Source organism: Daphnia magna, linkage group LG10 (assembly GCF_020631705.1).
Source record: "Daphnia magna isolate NIES linkage group LG10, ASM2063170v1.1, whole genome shotgun sequence".
In the NCBI taxonomy this organism is placed as follows: domain Eukaryota; kingdom Metazoa; phylum Arthropoda; class Branchiopoda; order Diplostraca; family Daphniidae; genus Daphnia; species Daphnia magna.
Window position 1 is genome coordinate 7,180,845 of NC_059191.1, and position 16,364 is coordinate 7,197,208.

Genomic DNA, 16,364 nt, shown 5'->3' on the forward strand with positions numbered 1-16,364 from the left:
CTTAAATCGCTATTTTCAGGTTCGTTCGCTAGTGGGCAGCAGCGTATACTAGGTCGTTGCAACGTGTGCTAAGCTAAACAGTATCTTGCTTTAAGGGTAAAGGCTTTAAGTTAGGCTTAGTCAGGACGCAGGAGCAGTTCATCGTAAAATCTGAAATTTCACTGATAAAACCGCGTTAAGTTAACGTCAAGGTTCCATCAGATATTTGTTAGGGTCTTCCCGAATGTTAATCGCTTATTGTTAGTTGGTAAGGCAGGTAGACTAAAAAAAACCAAGTCAGTGAAAACTATTAACTGACGAAACTAAAGTTGAGCACGTGGGAGATTTCAACGATGTCGCACAGGCCTTTCATGCCGTTTTCCCCACCACTAGAGCATTATACCTATCCAACTTCACCATCCTACCCACCTCCATTAGAGCATTATGCCTACCGTCCGTTATCAAACTGCAGGTAACATTTGACTTTATTGTTTGTCAAAAGATGTGATTGATTAGAAAAATTGTCTGCAGTACATCAATGAATGTCTATGGTGAAGCATCCACCGCCAACTATTACTCTCCTGAGCCATCATTTGCTGAATTGCAAGCATTCTGCAATAGGAGTAGAAATTCTACCATTGGAAGTGCTTATGCCCCATCTATTTCGTAAGTTTTCTCCTGTTTTCGTGTGAATCTCTCTTTTAATTATGCCACATGCAATTGTACTTCCATAAATATTTTGTATGTCTTCTGTGAAGTAGAAATTTGACAGTTTGTGAAATACTAAAAAATACTATGTATTTTTTTAAAGGGGTTCAGATGTGCAGTCTCAGTACGATGTAGCTGATTTGATTACAATCAATGATAGTTGCTTTCCTAGAAGCAGGAACTCCTCAGCAGCGAGTGTTTCTGCCCAGTCTCTTCAGTAAGTATTTTGGCTGAGAAAATATGGTTTATTTCCCAATTTGAGATGTTGAGATGTCTAACTGTACAAACTAGTCCTTACTTAGAAGGAAATAACAATTGACAGTCAGCTTGTGTTGTTTCTAAAATAGTTAAAATTCTGTCTCAAAGGGATTTTTGTAGCGATGCACAATCTTCACTGAACGATGGCAGCACCGATTACGGCTCTGCGTACAACGGAAATGACAATGAAGATGATGACGATGATGACGGAGCGGATTGGTTTGACTTGGAAGCTCTTGGTTTAAATATCGACGACCTAGACGAAAATGAGTTAGACTCTCCTACATGGAGGTTTGACTTCCCTTTACCTACGTTACCCGTCGTGCCCGTACAGGAACTGAAAACGGAGAACTTCGATGGTCAAATTTTCTACGTTGATGATGAAGGGTACGTGCAAGTTTACACGCAAGGAGAATGTCGAGTCCCTTTTCGTGAAAAAGCATCTATTGGAGTCTGGTTCGGACCAAATCATTCATCGTAAGATGACGGTAGCTTAAATTGCCTTTACGTGAACTAATTTTGTAATCTCGTTCCGAAAACTTTAGAAATGTCAGCGAACGTCTTCATCGTGGCCGCCGAACTCAGGAGGCAGCACGGTTTGCCGCGGTGATAGAAGCCATACGCGTTGCCGGATCTCATGGGATTACAAAATTGCAGATTAACACAGATTACGAGAACATAATCCGATTCATGCTTTACTTCATTTTGAAATGGGAACAAAACGACTGGATGACATTGCGCGGTCATCATGTCAGGAACAGAGTTTTCATCCGTGAGCTGGACTACTTTTCACGTCTTCTTGATATTAAATGGGCAAGAAATCATTCATTAAAATAACTGAAGAGAAATACTCATACATAGATTTTAAAATATGTTTTTTTACCCGGCTCTTAGAACCTTGTTCCGGCTTACGAATGCGCCGAAGGCAATTTAGAAGCTACTCAATTAGCTATAGAAGCGCTTGACCTGAAATTACCAAAAAGGAAGCCCACCTCAGAAAATATGGACGTCGTTAACGATTGCCAAAACGAGCAGGTAGCCCAGCCTGTTAATGGAGAGGGTACGAAAAAGCGACGTTTTGTTCCCATTGTGTATTAAGAATTGTTTTCTATTCTTCTACCTTTTGGGTTTTCGTTGATTCTTCGTTCACAGAAACTTTTCCCTAGAGTTGTTTTAATGTTATTAAGTATTTCGTAATTTAACTTCACCTTAACTAGGTATAATCGAACTTGTCCCAACCGTATAGGTACATTTGTGTTGATAACCGTTAATTTAACCGAGAAGGAAATGCCACTTTTTGTTGCTCCGTTGTTTGGAAAGAAATTTTCTACTATAAAGGAAGTAAAGTACAGGCTACGTGCCTTTTCCCTGTTAATCAAGAAATACAGTCGAAAATCGTGTAAAGCAGTTATGTGTATCGAAATAACCAAGTGAGACGTTTCTAGATGGTTTCTCGCTTGTTTACTGGAACCGTCGCATCCAATAACGCATGGTTTGCCGATCAGTGATGTTTGCCTTATTGTTTTACAACTGATGCAAAGTGAAACCTATCCCATGTACCGATCACAGACGAAGTTTTGGAAGTATCAATTCTTGTCAACTAAAGTGGTGGACAGCTTTACCGCGCCCTCCGCAAACACGTTTTGTCTAAAAATAGAAATTAGGCGAGTTCTACTTCATCTTAGTGGATTTCAACGATGATATGTCTCGCAATCGCACGTCAATTGCTCTATTCAGGTGCTTCTTTATTGGGATGCCTTTTTCTTTTTTGATGATTAATTACTTTATGGTTGTTGTTAAACACTACCCCATAATTGCAGGATCTTTAATTGTTAGCTTCGAAGGCTTCTAGTATTTTTCACTTAGAATTTTAATTATAGTAACGTTTAGCAGAAGTAGCATGTGACTTCCCCCCCATGGAGTACCAAGGAAGCCTCGTATCCACTGGCGGAAGAGAGAATTACATCTGGAATAGAATGGACGTTGATGAAAGTTCTTCGATTGGCAATTTGTGTGCAAGAGTAAGTAAATGTGGTGACATATTATTGTAATGAAGTTGAAAGCTGTTCAATCCTTTCAGGAACAGGATCAATTGGTTTAGTCGACGAGGGCAACTTGTTAAAAGACAATTCCTAAAGAGAAAAGGAAACAACTTTTATGTTTAATCACCTTGTGGCTCATTTTCACAAAGGTAAGGTTTTATATAGATGTAAAAGATTCAGCGTAGAACTTTGATTTCTGCAAAATGAAGATTGAGTTTAAATAGAAGCTATATTATCGTATATTAAATTAAAGATTACGCCACTATTTCACGAAAAGAGAAAGCAGATCGAAAAGCTGTTAGTTCTCGGCATGCAGAAGAAAGAAATGACCTTCGTCAATGACAAAACTGACCCCTCCAACAGAAACTTCTTTAGATAAGGTTCACTAATTTTCTCTTTATACCAGGCCTACCTGCTCTTACATTGCTCACCTTTTCTACCTGAGGGTATTTTTAAGCAATATTTTTCATTTTGACAAGGCTGTTGCAAAGGCCCACAACTGCTAACAGTTGGAGGATTCCAAACAGTCCAGGTCAGTAAAGTAAATTCAGTGTATTCTTTTTCAAATGTTACGAAGCGATGAACCCGCAAAGGTCGATGTGTCAATTTGCCTTCCGTAACTAAGCCCTCAACGTTCCACTATTACAGCATAGGCCTACTCGTGTAATTGCGGATTCTTCCGGGTTCGGAGAGAAAGTTGTGTTGACCCCTCATGTTGCAGAGAGGGATTCGTTGAGTATATAAGGTGAGCAACTACTATGAGCATTCACCACATCTGTTTTGACCACCTTCCAGTTACAACTCTCAAGACCCTCACAACTTTTAGTAAGTTTCCTCATTTATGTTTCAGTTAAAAATTTTGATTGGTCATTTGGTTAAGAACCGTGGTTATTTATTACGCCTTTCTAGAAAATGATGAAACTAGCCATCCTCGTGTTCTGCGTCGCTGCCGCTACCGCTGGCATTATTCCGTCTCCCGTTGAATCCGCTGCTTCCAATGTCGAAGCTGATATGGAAGCAGCAGCCACGCATCATCATGGCCTGTATGAGAGAAACATCGGCATCTACGCTGGTGCCTTGCCTTCAGTTTATCCCTCTTACCCAGAACCTTACTACCCAAGCTATTCTCCAGGTTATGTTCCTACCGGTTACGGGTAAGTTCATTGCTGTAGTCAAAGGATTGCACGTGATTGTACGCAATTTTTCGTATGAATGATTTTGTTTTTTTTTTATTATTTGTTAGATATCCTTACCGACCCTATCCAAGCTATGGAGTTGGTGTATTTGCAGGCTGATAATTTTTCACTGGCAGGCTTATTTCTAAATGCTGCATCTAGCAAAGTCTTTGCAAAACAGTGGAATACTCAAAAATGGGCTCTCTCTGAGAATATGCAACTTGCTAGAAATACAATCGTTGAAAACACAAACTGTTCTCTAATAGTTTATTCCTTGCAAAAGGTATCTTAAGAATTTAACAAATTTTTTGAAAATTTCAAATCAGAATAGCTTTTAAACTTCGCAGTTCAGGACAGGTAAGCAAAGTGTCGCTTGCTTATTGTCCAGACGTTTTTAATTCGTGGGCTGTGTTGCGTCATGGCGAGCAATGCCAAATTAGATTAATGCAATAACTGAAAGCGAACGGTGAGGTATTTCCCCCAAAATCCCTACACATTCAGTTAGTTGGATTGCGTTCTTGACTGTACCAGAATTTGATGGTAAAATTTTTTTATTAACGAAATATATGATACCATCTTATTCAATGGGATCTTTATAGCAACAGAAAGTAATGTTTAACAAAGGTACGTACATTTAACAGACATAACGAGGTAAGAAAATAGAGCATGTGTAAAGGCAAGTTTTTGATGTAGTAAGTCGACTAGTATGACGAAGTATCTCTGTAGTACCTTGACGTTGTCATGTAGTAGCTTGCCATGGTAGTGTAGTAGGACTCAGATGCTGTGTAGTAGGGGGCCATGGTGGTGTAGTACGGGGCCATGGTGGTGTAGTAGGGGGCCATGGTGGTGTAGTAGGGTGCCATTGTAGCGTAAGCGGGTGCCATTGTAGCGTAAGCGGGTGCCATTGTAGCGTAAGCGGGTGCCATTGTAGCGTAAGCCGGAGCCATTGTAGCGTAAGCCGGAGCCATTGTAGCGTAAGCCGGAGCCATTGTAGCGTAAGCCGGAGCCATTGTAGCGTAAGCCGGAGCCATTGTAGCGTAAGCGGGTGCCATTGTAGCGTAAGCGGGTGCCATCGGGGGGTAAGCGGGTGCCATCGGGGGGTAAGCGGGTGCCATCGGGGGGTAAGCGGGTGCCATCGGGGGGTAAGCGGGAGCCATTGTAGCGGGAGCGGGAGCCAAATAGCCATTGTAGCGTAAGCCGGGAGATATTGTAGCGTAAGCCGGAGCCATTGTAGCGTAAGCCGGAGCCATTGTAGCGTAAGCCGGAGCCATCGTAGCGTAAGCCGGAGCCATCGTAGCGTAAGCCGGAGCCATCGTAGCGTAAGCCGGAGCCATCGTAGCGTAAGCCGGAGCCATCGTAGCGTAAGCCGGAGCCATCGTAGCGTAATAAGCGGGAGCCATCGTAGCGTAATAAGCGGGAGCCATCGTAGCGTAATAAGCGGGAGCCATCGTAGCGTAATAAGCGGGAGCCATCGTAGCGTAATAAGCGGGAGCCATCGTAGCGTAATAAGCAGCCACGGTGGTGTAGTAGGGCGCCATGGTAGTGTACGAAGATGGCATCGTAGTATAGGCAGTGTAAGAGTAGTAAGAAGCCGGTGTAGTATAAGGTATTGGGGTGGTGTAGGAAGATGCCGTAGGTCCACTCAAAGCCGATCCCAACATCAGCAAGGAAACCGTCAATAGTGTCGCGGTCATGACGCCGTTAACAGCTGTAATATACAAAATAATTAAGACTGGCTATTAAAGTACTCATTTTTACTAAGGTATTCTATTGTAAATCATGTTCTTGTTGCATCTATCTATAGTCTTAAGCATGAGTCTTAAGGCAAATGATGGGCAACATGGCATGGATAAACAACATCAACAGAGCACTCAGAAAATAAAATAACTTACCCATGGTGGCAAAGTATGAGAATCTAGAAGAGATACAAAGTTTAATTAACTCAGAAGAGCTGCAACTGAATAGAAGTGGCAAGCTCAACTGATCAATTGTCCGTCTAAAGCTCTCCTTTTATACCAACTTTGATGCACCTGCAGCTCTCATTTGGAGGCAGGGATTCCCGTGCATCCTGTCAACATCCCAGCGGCTTTTGTTGTATTGCAAACTCAAGATTCCTAGTTTCTCGCCCAGCCTTTTTATCTTCCGTACACGTTGGATGTAGCCATTTCTTTTTGGGTTTTAGTTCTGCTATTTTCAATCAATCGCTAATTATCGGTGCTCATCCTCTTGCAAAAAGGAAGAATTAAGTAACGAAACTCGTCTCGTGTAAAGAAATCAACCCAACCATCGATGCAGAGTCAAAGTAAAAACTTTGGGTTGGCCGATCAAACCAAACGGAAATCAGGAGTCGATGATGGAAAACCACGTGGCTACATTATTTGCACCCTACCTCTCGAACGAATCGTATAAAAAGGTGAGAACTACCTTTGCTGAGTACTCATTCCTACACCATGGCTTGCAACATGAACATTGCGTCTCATCTCCACCTTCCTTTGGTATGTAAATAGTAAACCTATTTCGAATTCACGTTTTGCTATGAGTATTTAATGTGTCGCACAGTGTCATTTATGCTTCAATCAGCTGTAATCTGAGCTCTTGTTTAAGGTGGTTGCCCTGATGCTAATCACAATCAACAGGTGGGGGGAGGCTGGTGTGGCAGCAGATGTAAAGGACGCCAACGGAACGATTGCTCGCAACACAAATCCTAACGCAAACAATGACGGACTTAGAGAAGAACAATTGGACCCCCGCATTATTGGTTAGTATAAATGTCAGTTATCCCAGTATAATTCGATCGTGTTCAGAACGACGGACTCCTGTGATGCGTTTTAATTCATCCATTTTCTTGTTGACAGGTGGATATTCTACTGGTAGTTATAGTGGATACGACACTGGCGTTACGTCGAGGCCTTATCCCAACTACGGTTCGGTGACTGCTGGCCCTTACGGCGCATCGTACGGATCTGCAAGTTATGGCGTCACACCTGCTACGTATGGTGCGTCGTACGGTGGACCTTATGGCAACACAGGTCATTCTTACGGTGGATCATCTTACGGTGTGAATCCACTTCCAACTTACGGCAGCATGGCTAACCCAACATACGGAGCCGGATCTTCTTATGGTGTTCCTCCTGCTTACGGAAACAATATAGGCTCTTCGTATGACGGTTATGCAATGACACATCCCTACTCTTCTTACGGCAATAACATGAACACGATTGGATCTTCTTACGGGAACACTGGAGCGAACTACGGAGCTGGGAGCTATGCAGGTAATGCTGGATCTTATGGTGGATTTGGGAACAGTTACGGCGTTACTCCGTATTCATCTCTTGCTGGCGGCATGGGTGCATCTTCGTATGGTGGGAACTATGGTGGAGGATCTTATGGAAACGGTAACATGTACGGTGGAATGATGAATGCGGCATACGGAATGGGATTAGCATCTAATTCGTATTCCAATATTGGTGCTGGATACAATGCCAACAGAAATCCCTTCTATTGATAACATATTCTGATTTCCTGTCACCACGATACATGGCACATAAGGTCGTTTTTTTTCTTTTCCATGATTGATTTTATGGACATAGTTGTGAATAGACGTGGCGTTTGAACAATTACATGTGTTTTGATCTGCAGTGTCCAGTCGGACAGAACTTTGTCGATGCACATTAGCATTATGACTGGAAAGAGTGAAGTTAAATCTAAGATTGTGTGTATGGTGCATAGTGGCAGTCTCACGAGGTTGTCATATCACGTAAGATACGTGACCGTACCATGTCCGCATGCTAACTTCTGATGTTACGGCCAAACTAAGGTAAATGATCTTAAATTTTCTTTAAAGTTGCTAACCTCTTAGTTCTCCTTAAGCGTGAAGCAGTTTTATGTTACGTGAAGCATCTACCCGCAAGTTGCCCGTATTGTTCGCTTCCCTACTTTGCTGCGCGAGTAGACGTGAGTACCATTACGTAGTTGAAACACGCGTTTACTTTGTTATGAAATTGTGTGTGGTTTTATGGTGGGGTCGTGTTTCCATTCAACTTTCCTTATTATAGTCATCAGATAAACGTGACGTTAAGATTGGGCAGCTTATCCAGGATGAAATGATACCACATCCTTCCTGACGTTGTGCTTTGCGTTGCTTTATGCATGCCCTACGGTAATCCCGCTATTAAACGTCGGGACTTTTGTTTCCTTATCACAGAATCCGGTTGTTGGAGTGTCTCTAATTTTTCGCAAAGGCGAAATCTGAAATAGCTCAACTTTTAAAAAGGAAACGCTACGTCCTGTTAGTCCAAGGTGATTTTTGTAATTGTTTCACGCGTGTAGGCCTGGTTTTGCGGATCTATCGATGGGAAAACAGTGACTACATCTGCGGTCAACACTTGGGATGTCATCTCCCTTTTGGCGGGTTGTCAACACAGGGCAGTAATCACGAAGAGGAAATTTTCACGTTCCAGTAGATAAAGGAAAAGGTATGCTCTATTGCTAACTAGCTGATAAAGAACTCGATAAAGGAGTCTTTACGGGACGGGATTTGTTACTTCCTTGTTTTGTTGTTTAGCCTTAAAAATAAAATCCCCAGCTATGGTAAGCACGTCACTGAGAGTAAACCGACAACGGTACAAATGCTGACGTCACACAGAAAATCCCGGAAAAAGGGCGGGGCTTTTAAAGAGTGAAGGGCAGGGTAGATTTCTAATATAAAATACGTTTTTACGTTTTTACCGAAGGTCATTGCCAATTTCATCTGTTGCGTGCTTAGAATTACTTCGCAGTTTGGGGTACACACGATCAGGTATATTTTTCAAAAAAACAATCTAGTCGGGTTCTTTTAGAGATTGTCGATATCTTGGGTGTGTAAGAAAACCGGAATCAATGCAAGAAATCAGAAATGTAACATTCTCTTTTCAGACTTGTCAACCTGACCAAAGACATCGCCAACTCTTGGAGGTTATAGGAAAACTTGTAAGTTTTTGGTACTAGCTTATTTACTTTAAAAGCTATCGCAACTGTGATGATTTCAAACCCCCAAGCTCATTTTCTCGGTATGAATTTTTTTCTTCATCCTGATTATATCTCTTTTTCTTTTTATTCTATTATTTCTGGAGGGCGTGTGCGGGGAATTTGGAACCAATATAAAACCAGATGTGCCAGTGCATTTTCGTTCAGTTGATCAAGTGAACCTTTGACGTTTCTCTATAGTCCAAAGGAAACCAACGCAATTGTGGTTTCTTGGGACTTGAAACCATTTTGCTATGATAGTTTTACTCATTTTGATTTGTACATTGGTGATTGTGATCAAGTTTTCCATGCTAAAGCTACCTAGTTTCCAACCAGGTAATCTTAACGATATTTTCTTAAGTTGAATTATTTTTGCTACCCTAGCTAATAATCTTTGCTTAACAACCTTTACCTGGTAGCATGTTATGGAACGTCCAATGGAAGTGAAGTTAATCAACAAGCGTCAGATGTCAGAGCATCTTCGCCTGATTTCAAATGTGTCGGTTCTTCTCGTTTGCCTTTTCCTCCTGTGAGTTCAAACAGCCGACATCCTCTCAAACAAAATCAACATGTTAAAGTGGATAATACCTGCCAGTATACTCAAATCAATCAATACTTATTGAAGCGATCCATCGGCCAGGTAAATCGATGTTATCCAATCACTCTGTTGCATAACTAAATTTTGAATATTCTAATGAAAAGGGATCGTATGGAATCGTTCAACTGGCTCACGATACACTGAACAACGTTGACTACGTAAGTTTCTATTCGAGTTGTGTGACGAATGAATCTATTTCCGTTTTACTAGGCCATGAAGATCATGTCGAGGAAAAAACTGTTGCAAAAGGGAGGTTTCTTTGGCCGCCAAGCTCCACAGAGAAACAAGTTTGCTAAAAATTCAGGAACAATTTCTCATCCGCTCGATCGCCTCCGTCGAGAAATAGCCGTTCTCCAAAAAGTGGACCATCCTAACGTCGTTAAACTGGTAGAAGTGCTAGACGATCCAGCTCAAGATAATCTTTACTTGGGTATATAAAACAGATACAAAGCATATCCCTTTTACATGATAGTAATCCATTGGCTACTGACAGTGTTCGAATTACTGGAACTGGGGCCCGTGGCGGATGTACCGAATGGAAACCGAATAGAAGAAACGCAAGCCAGGAAATACTTTCGTGATTTACTGTTAGGAATTGAATATCGTAAGACTTTTTCATTTTCCCAAAGCAAAGGTGATATCCTGCTAAACGAATTGTTTATTTTGTATTCAGTGCATCGCAATCATATCGTCCACCGCGACGTCAAACCCGCTAATTTACTTGTCGGTCGTGATGGTAGATTGCGCATTGCCGACTTTGGTGTCTGTACCGAATTCTGCGGATCTGAAGACGTGCTGTTGGACAACACTGTCGGAACACCAGCTTTCGTTGCTCCGGAACAATTGACTGGCCAATTCTACGGCAAAGCAGCAGACATTTGGGCCATGGGAATCACTCTCTACGTTCTTATCTACGGCATTCTTCCTTTTAGTGGCACGAACGTGTTGACGCTATATGAATCGATCCGAAACCAGGAGTTAAGTTTTCCAGGTGTACAAGATTCAACATCTGCTTTACTCAAGGATTTGCTGACTCGTCTGCTTTGCAAAGATCCAAGTCAACGTATTACAGTTTCGGAAATCAAAGAACATCCATGGGTTGACTCTCGCCGATCATTCCGAAAAGAAAATTGCGTAAGTGAAACTGATGGGGCAATTTTTGTTGAGGGACTTCTGCCTGAGGTTTTTTCCGTCCCGTATTTTGCTTCTCTGGTGAAAAGCGTGTTCTCTCAACATTCAGTTTGACTACCTTTCCAGGGCAATTAACACTTTTTGGGTGTAGTTGGCAGCTCTCCCACGTTATATTGCAATCAATTTCGTACATTCCATCTTTAATCAAATAGTATCCATCGTAGAGGTGGATGATTCCCATCCAGGTGAATGGCATCATCGAGTAATTATTCAGAAATAACAAACGTAGCAATAGAATTTAATTTCGTGAATTTTGGCGAGTGTTATTGTATAAATTCGACTTGATAGCTAATCTGCATTTCTTCATTGCTGGTTATAAATTTCAACACTGTGATAAAAATGAAAATTTGAAAGTAAACGAAGCGATCATTACGAGCTCTTTCTTTCTGACAAGCGACGATTTTAGATCAAAATTTCAGCGCACGATGCATTAGGTATGCGTCAATTGCGTTAGTCAAGATCTTCATCATAGCACCAACACGAAACATATGCAAAATGGACTGAATATCTAATGACAGACACTTTTCGTATTTTAAACCAATGCCCTTAAAAAAAAATGTCTGGATGTGTTTCGCACTTTCACTCTTTTAGTTGCTGATCTCCCTTCACCAGCTGTTCCAGTTGTCAAGTTAACGTGAAAATTGACGAAATTCAAAGTTGTCCGCTCGACATCGTGAAACTTTTATTTTCAAACTTGTTTTCAACGAACAAGCCATTGAACTTTGAATTTGTTAGATGGCTAGAAACGAAAGAAATGACTTCATGGAAATCTGCGCATTATCAATAATTAATTATTAAGTCCTCGCAATTCCTTGCAGGAAAATAGTAATTCACTGTTGTCTTCTGTAATGACGACCTGAGTTTCAAAGGGATTCTATGAATGAATAATATTTATTCTAAATATAATTCTCACAGAAAACAGAAAACAATAAACACTCAACACAGACACGTAATGCGGCAAGAAATTGGGCACACATAAATAGCGACTAGCTTCACGTAAAAGGGAAGCTGTGGAATTTTAGGTGTCGGACTATTACGAATAGGCCTCCGTGTCATAACTCGGAGTAGTATACTTTGTGGTGTAGTAAGGAACCATCGTACTAGAGGCCGGAGCCAGTGTAGGGTAAGCAGGCATCAAAGGGCGGTGGTACGGCGCTATTGTGGTGTAGTAGCCTACGATCTTTCATCATAAAAAGGTGTCACCGTAGTGTAATAGGCAGCTGTTATAATGGAGAAGAAGGTTATTGTGGGGTAGGAAGGCCCCATGGTAGAGTGAAAGGATAGGATCATGCTTTTAGGAGTCGGTGTAGCATAGGGTAAAATTGTGGGGTAAAACGGCGCCACCTTACTGTAATACCTTTCATTTTCGGTGTAGTAAGGGGACAGTGTAGATGAAGAAGGCGTCATAATAGGAGGGGAAGAGGCCATAACGAGAGAGAAAGACATTGGAGTAGTGGAAAGAGGCTCAGGGTTAGCGATGTAGGATGACTTGGTAGAGTAACAAGATGACAGTGTAGTGTGGGAAGGCATCAGGGTGGTGTAGTAGGGTGGTTCCATGGGGTAGGAAGGCGCAATGGCAGTGTAATGAGACTCTACTGTGGTGTAGTAAGGTGGCGTGGTAGATGAAGGAGGTACTACCGTAGTATAGGAAAGGTAAGCAGGGAACCCTTGAGCGTTGGGGGGAGCCCTCGTGGGGTAAAATAGGTGGAAACCATTGCAGGGGAAACAAGATCCATCGTAGCGTACGGTGATACCATCGTAGGAAAGACGGGATTCATTTTAGTGTAGGAAGATACCATTGAGGGGTAGGATGGAGTCGTAGTAAGGAAAACTTGGGCTACAGTGGTATAGGCTGGGGTCATAGTAGAGTAGGCTGGAGCCAACGCGGGGTAGGTTGGAGCCATTGCAGGACGAGCTGGTGCCGTAGCAGGGTAGGTTGGGGTCATAGAAGAGTAGGCTGGAGCCAAAGAAGGGTAGTTCGGGGACATAGTGGAGTAGGATGGTGCCATGATGGGGTAGGCTTGGGTCACAGTAGGGTAGCCAGCAGTCACCGTGATGCGATAGGGCTGGATTGCAGCGTTGTAAGCAAATAGTTTACGTAATAAAGGCGCTATCGTAGTGAAATAGGGCGCCATTTTGGGGTAGGACGACGCCGGGGTGGCGTAGTAAGATGAACGCATCGGCCCACTTGAAGTTGATCCATCCGTCAACGAAACAACAACCAATATCAGCATTGTTGTGTAGGTACCTGCCACATAAAACATGAATTAATGCACATTTACCTCCAAACCAGTGTATTCAAATGTCACAGTGTCCAACCATAGCATCTTAACGGAATACTAACGAACGATGTGTGCACCTCAATGCAAGTGAAAAACAATCGAAGAAAAAATGATCTAGAAACAGGAATAGTCTGAAAACGAAAGGTCTTACCCATTATGGCGATCTTGATCCAACAAGCCACAACATATTCTTTCAACTACAAAGAACTGAATCAGATTTAAATTACCAGACTCAACTGATGTAACGCATGTCTGGCCACCCTTTTTATACCCCATTTGTGTAGCTTTTATCGCGTAAAGGTAGGGATGTCGTTGCATAAACGTTTTCTTGGAAACTAAGATTCGTACCCTTCCCCTCTAACCCCCAATAGGTTTTTTTTTTTGATGTCAGGGATATACATCTACGCCAAGGAATTTAGTTGCGCCTGTGTCACCTGAGAGAGATGTGCTGGACTTTAATGCTAGCAAAACAAAATCAATTTTTAAGCATTTTAGAAATGAGTTATTAGTTGTGTATTGGTGAGATTAGGCGGTGTGGTGTGTCGTGACATCTGCCACAACTTTACAGCTTTTCTGGAAGATGTTTCAGTGAAAAAATATCAGAAATTTAGGCGTTGATCATGCAGAATCCACGTATCGGCACTCGGCCCCCTACCTCTTCGACTACCAGTGTGAAACGATGACATCTGCAGTCGTTCATTATGGCTGAACACTTTCAACGTTCTACGTTGATGCTACCTTATTGCGGTAGGTTATTAATTAAGTTAATTGATCCTGTGTTTTCTGTCAATTGCGTTTTTCTCCAACAAATGAAAGATTTCATTTTGAATCGTGATCAGAAATTTTACTTCAAAATAGTTCTGGTCCTCACAATAACAGAACCGACAAGTAGGAGGGAGAGAAATCTTGTGGTCTAGAATCAAGCGAATTGAATGTTTGAAGAGTTCCTCATAACAATTAAACAGATTCCATTGCAAGAATATTTTTTTCTATAATGGGAATTTCTCGTTGATACTGTTCAACGTGAAACGCGTGCCATTTTCACGAGTTAACTTGGACTGTATCGTTGAGTTTCGCTACTTTTAACACAGCAGGGGTTTCCCAATCGTGTCTAAGATGAATTTGTGCTGATGAGGTGTAACAAGCACTTTCGTTTTCTGATAAAATCTCAGCGCACGACGGAAATTAGCATGAATGACCAGATGCCAGTTTTGTTTTTTCCTGCTGTGCTAGTGAACTTTCACGAATTTTGATTTTCCCACCTCTACAAAAACACGATGTAGTATGCATTCCATAAATATAGTAGATTCTTGTCTTCCTTTTGTCCCCCTCCCGAGTTTTTCTCATTTCAGGCTACTTTTTCCTACATGTAAAATGCTTGTTTATGTTTTACACTTTCTCTGTTTCCACTACTTGTGAGGCAGATCACCGTTCACCAGATATTCCAGTTATCTGCGATATAACTTCGATGAATGTTGGGGATCCCCTAAGATTGTGTTACTTGTTTGAAACTGGTTTTTTTTTAAACAAAGAAAATCATTTCACTTTTTGAATTTCTCATATGTCGTAGCTAATACAATGGCTCTGAATTTGTTCGTGCAAAAATAAGAAAACTAACAGCGGTCACCTGTATATAAAAGTCGATGAACGATGGTCAACCTGTATCAGTTAGTCAACGCCTTCCATCAGCTGAACACCAATATGAAGGTATAAAAACTAAAATATTTTTATTTTCCTTTCTTAAGTTTTAATATTCCTAGTAAACAGCATTCCATTTTCGTATGCTTTTAGTTCATCATCTTCGCTACTCTGTTTGTGGTTGCTGCCGCTACCTACGGCAAGGATAGTACTACTTCCGCACCAGTTTCAGACGCCTCGCATTCTTCTTCAGTTTCAGATCCTAACTATTCATCTTCAGCTTCAGATCCTAACTATTCATCTTCAGCTTCAGATCCTAACTATTCGTCTTCAGCTTCAGATCCCAACTATTCGTCTTCAGCTTCAAATTCTACCTATTCCTCGTCGGATTCTTCAGTATCAACATACTCCGAGCAAATTGATACCACAGTGGTTCACCCAACGCAAGCTACCTCAGAATTAAATCACTCCAAAGTATCGGAAAGTTACGTGAGTCCCGTTTAAAAAATCAGAAATAGGTTGGTGGAGTATTTTAATGCTTGACAATCAATTGATTCTTAGGCTGTACTCAACAATGGCAGTGATGAAGACGATGACGATGATGATGACGATGATGATGACGATAACGATGATGACCACACTAAGTACCATGCTGAATCCAAATCTCTAACCGAACAAGAGCCAGATCAAGCAACTACTTCATTGTCTTCCTCAGCTTACGGGGAGACTGAGTACACAACCGACTCCAACGTAGTTCAAGTTGATTCCGTCCCGGCCTACGAGGCTCCCGAAACCGTCACTTCCACCTACGAGACTCCAGTGACCGTCGCTTCCGTCTACGAGGCTCCGGTGGCCGTCGATTCCGTCTACGAGGCTCCGGTGGCCGTCGATTCCGTCTACGAGGCTCCGGTGGCCGTTGATATCGTCTACGAGGCTCCAGTGGCCGTTGATTCCGTCTACGAGGCTCCGGTGGCCGTTGATTCCGTCTACGAGGCTCCAGTGGCCGTTGATTCCGTCTACGAGGCTCCGGTTACTGTCGATTCCGTCTACGACGACACTGCCACCATTCCACCCAATTTTTTGCCATACTGGTTACGTCCGGGTTTCACTACATCGTACTAAGGGCAGTGATAATATTAAAGCTTATTTATTGATTGCCTAATCTTAAGGTAGTATCCTTTCGACGCAATTAACTGTTTATCAGCATGATTGATTTCATACATCATTGCATAATGGATTTCTTCCTTCCCATCCCATCATGTTCCAGAGAACTAAATAATTGGCAAGGTTTGCATTATTTTCAAAATATTTGGTCATATCGATTTTGTAATTGCAAACTCTGAACTGAATATGACTGGTAAAATCATACTGTTTTAGTGTTATTTTGCGGGATTCGATCAATCAATCCAAACTGACTAGTCAAGACTCATTGATGAGTGCGTCATGTTGAGACAATTTTCACCGCGCCCAACCGAAATAATTAGATTTT

General features: G+C 41.9%; 6 protein-coding genes and 1 long non-coding RNA gene across 9 annotated transcripts; 5 read left to right on the plus strand and 2 right to left on the minus strand.

Annotated features, from left to right (window-relative positions):
• Nucleotides 1-75: 75 nt before the first annotated feature.
• Nucleotides 76-2,352, plus strand: LOC116932054. Its single transcript, XM_032939772.2, has 7 exons — nt 76-247; nt 309-451; nt 511-645; nt 791-904; nt 1,054-1,422; nt 1,491-1,758; nt 1,840-2,352. The coding sequence occupies exons 2-7, from the start codon at nt 333-335 to the stop codon at nt 2,041-2,043; spliced, it is 1,209 nt and encodes a 402-aa protein (XP_032795663.2). The 5' UTR covers nt 76-247; nt 309-332; the 3' UTR covers nt 2,044-2,352.
• A 1,186-nt stretch (nt 2,353-3,538) lies between these two features.
• On the plus strand, nt 3,539-4,414 carry LOC123477087. The gene is made up of 3 exons (XR_006652360.1): nt 3,539-3,812; nt 3,897-4,141; nt 4,231-4,414. It is a non-coding gene; the product is annotated as an uncharacterized LOC123477087 (long non-coding RNA).
• Nucleotides 4,415-4,695: 281 nt separating this feature from the next.
• LOC116932065 (DNA-directed RNA polymerase II subunit RPB1) lies at nt 4,696-6,591 on the minus strand. Its single transcript, XM_032939783.2, has 2 exons — nt 6,055-6,591; nt 4,696-5,870 (listed from the first exon to the last, which is right to left on the minus strand). The coding sequence occupies exons 1-2, from the start codon at nt 6,056-6,058 to the stop codon at nt 4,864-4,866; spliced, it is 1,011 nt and encodes a 336-aa protein (XP_032795674.2). The 5' UTR covers nt 6,059-6,591; the 3' UTR covers nt 4,696-4,863.
• Nucleotides 6,508-7,779, plus strand: LOC116932061 (keratin, type I cytoskeletal 9). Its single transcript, XM_032939781.2, has 3 exons — nt 6,508-6,657; nt 6,767-6,920; nt 7,018-7,779. Exons 1-3 carry the CDS (start codon nt 6,613-6,615, stop codon nt 7,665-7,667), a joined length of 849 nt encoding a protein of 282 aa, XP_032795672.1. The 5' UTR covers nt 6,508-6,612; the 3' UTR covers nt 7,668-7,779.
• Nucleotides 7,780-8,869: 1,090 nt separating this feature from the next.
• LOC116932052 (calcium/calmodulin-dependent protein kinase kinase 2) lies at nt 8,870-11,327 on the plus strand. Of its 2 annotated transcripts, XM_032939769.2 has the most exons (8): nt 8,870-8,960; nt 9,077-9,130; nt 9,274-9,502; nt 9,586-9,806; nt 9,869-9,922; nt 9,975-10,194; nt 10,258-10,368; nt 10,438-11,327. In XM_032939769.2, the coding sequence occupies exons 3-8, from the start codon at nt 9,421-9,423 to the stop codon at nt 11,007-11,009; spliced, it is 1,260 nt and encodes a 419-aa protein (XP_032795660.2). In that variant the 5' UTR covers nt 8,870-8,960; nt 9,077-9,130; nt 9,274-9,420; the 3' UTR covers nt 11,010-11,327. The 2 variants fall into 2 exon arrangements, with proteins under 2 accessions (XP_032795660.2, XP_032795661.2); XM_032939770.2 differs by lacking the exon at nt 8,870-8,960 and having other exon boundaries at nt 8,980-9,130.
• Nucleotides 11,328-11,840: 513 nt separating this feature from the next.
• LOC116932068 (DNA-directed RNA polymerase II subunit RPB1) lies at nt 11,841-13,486 on the minus strand. Its single transcript, XM_032939788.2, has 2 exons — nt 13,389-13,486; nt 11,841-13,203 (listed from the first exon to the last, which is right to left on the minus strand). Exons 1-2 carry the CDS (start codon nt 13,390-13,392, stop codon nt 12,590-12,592), a joined length of 618 nt encoding a protein of 205 aa, XP_032795679.1. The 5' UTR covers nt 13,393-13,486; the 3' UTR covers nt 11,841-12,589.
• Nucleotides 13,487-14,798: 1,312 nt separating this feature from the next.
• Nucleotides 14,799-16,243, plus strand: LOC116932064 (stress protein DDR48). 2 transcript variants are annotated; one of them, XM_045180421.1, is made up of 4 exons: nt 14,799-14,944; nt 15,029-15,364; nt 15,437-15,838; nt 15,899-16,243. In XM_045180421.1, the coding sequence occupies exons 1-4, from the start codon at nt 14,888-14,890 to the stop codon at nt 15,995-15,997; spliced, it is 894 nt and encodes a 297-aa protein (XP_045036356.1). In that variant the 5' UTR covers nt 14,799-14,887; the 3' UTR covers nt 15,998-16,243. The 2 variants fall into 2 exon arrangements, with proteins under 2 accessions (XP_045036356.1, XP_032795673.2); XM_032939782.2 differs by having other exon boundaries at nt 15,437-16,243.
• Nucleotides 16,244-16,364: the final 121 nt, after the last annotated feature.

Coding starts and splice junctions, on each gene's coding strand:
- LOC116932054 (XM_032939772.2), top strand. CDS start 333: ATGTCGCACAGGCCTTTCATGCCGTTTTCCCCACCACTAGAGCATTAT. Junction 452..510: donor CGTCCGTTATCAAACTGCAG/GTAACATTTGAC, acceptor AATTGTCTGCAG/TACATCAATGAATGTCTATG. Junction 1,423..1,490: donor TTCGGACCAAATCATTCATC/GTAAGATGACGG, acceptor CGAAAACTTTAG/AAATGTCAGCGAACGTCTTC.
- LOC116932061 (XM_032939781.2), top strand. CDS start 6,613: ATGGCTTGCAACATGAACATTGCGTCTCATCTCCACCTTCCTTTG. Junction 6,658..6,766: donor CTCATCTCCACCTTCCTTTG/GTATGTAAATAG, acceptor CTCTTGTTTAAG/GTGGTTGCCCTGATGCTAAT. Junction 6,921..7,017: donor ATTGGACCCCCGCATTATTG/GTTAGTATAAAT, acceptor TCTTGTTGACAG/GTGGATATTCTACTGGTAGT.
- LOC116932052 (XM_032939769.2), top strand. CDS start 9,421: ATGATAGTTTTACTCATTTTGATTTGTACATTGGTGATTGTGATCAAG. Junction 10,195..10,257: donor TCAAGATAATCTTTACTTGG/GTATATAAAACA, acceptor GGCTACTGACAG/TGTTCGAATTACTGGAACTG. Junction 10,369..10,437: donor ACTGTTAGGAATTGAATATC/GTAAGACTTTTT, acceptor TTTTGTATTCAG/TGCATCGCAATCATATCGTC.
- LOC116932064 (XM_032939782.2), top strand. CDS start 14,888: ATGGTCAACCTGTATCAGTTAGTCAACGCCTTCCATCAGCTGAACACC. Junction 14,945..15,028: donor AGCTGAACACCAATATGAAG/GTATAAAAACTA, acceptor GTATGCTTTTAG/TTCATCATCTTCGCTACTCT. Junction 15,365..15,436: donor CCAAAGTATCGGAAAGTTAC/GTGAGTCCCGTT, acceptor ATTGATTCTTAG/GCTGTACTCAACAATGGCAG.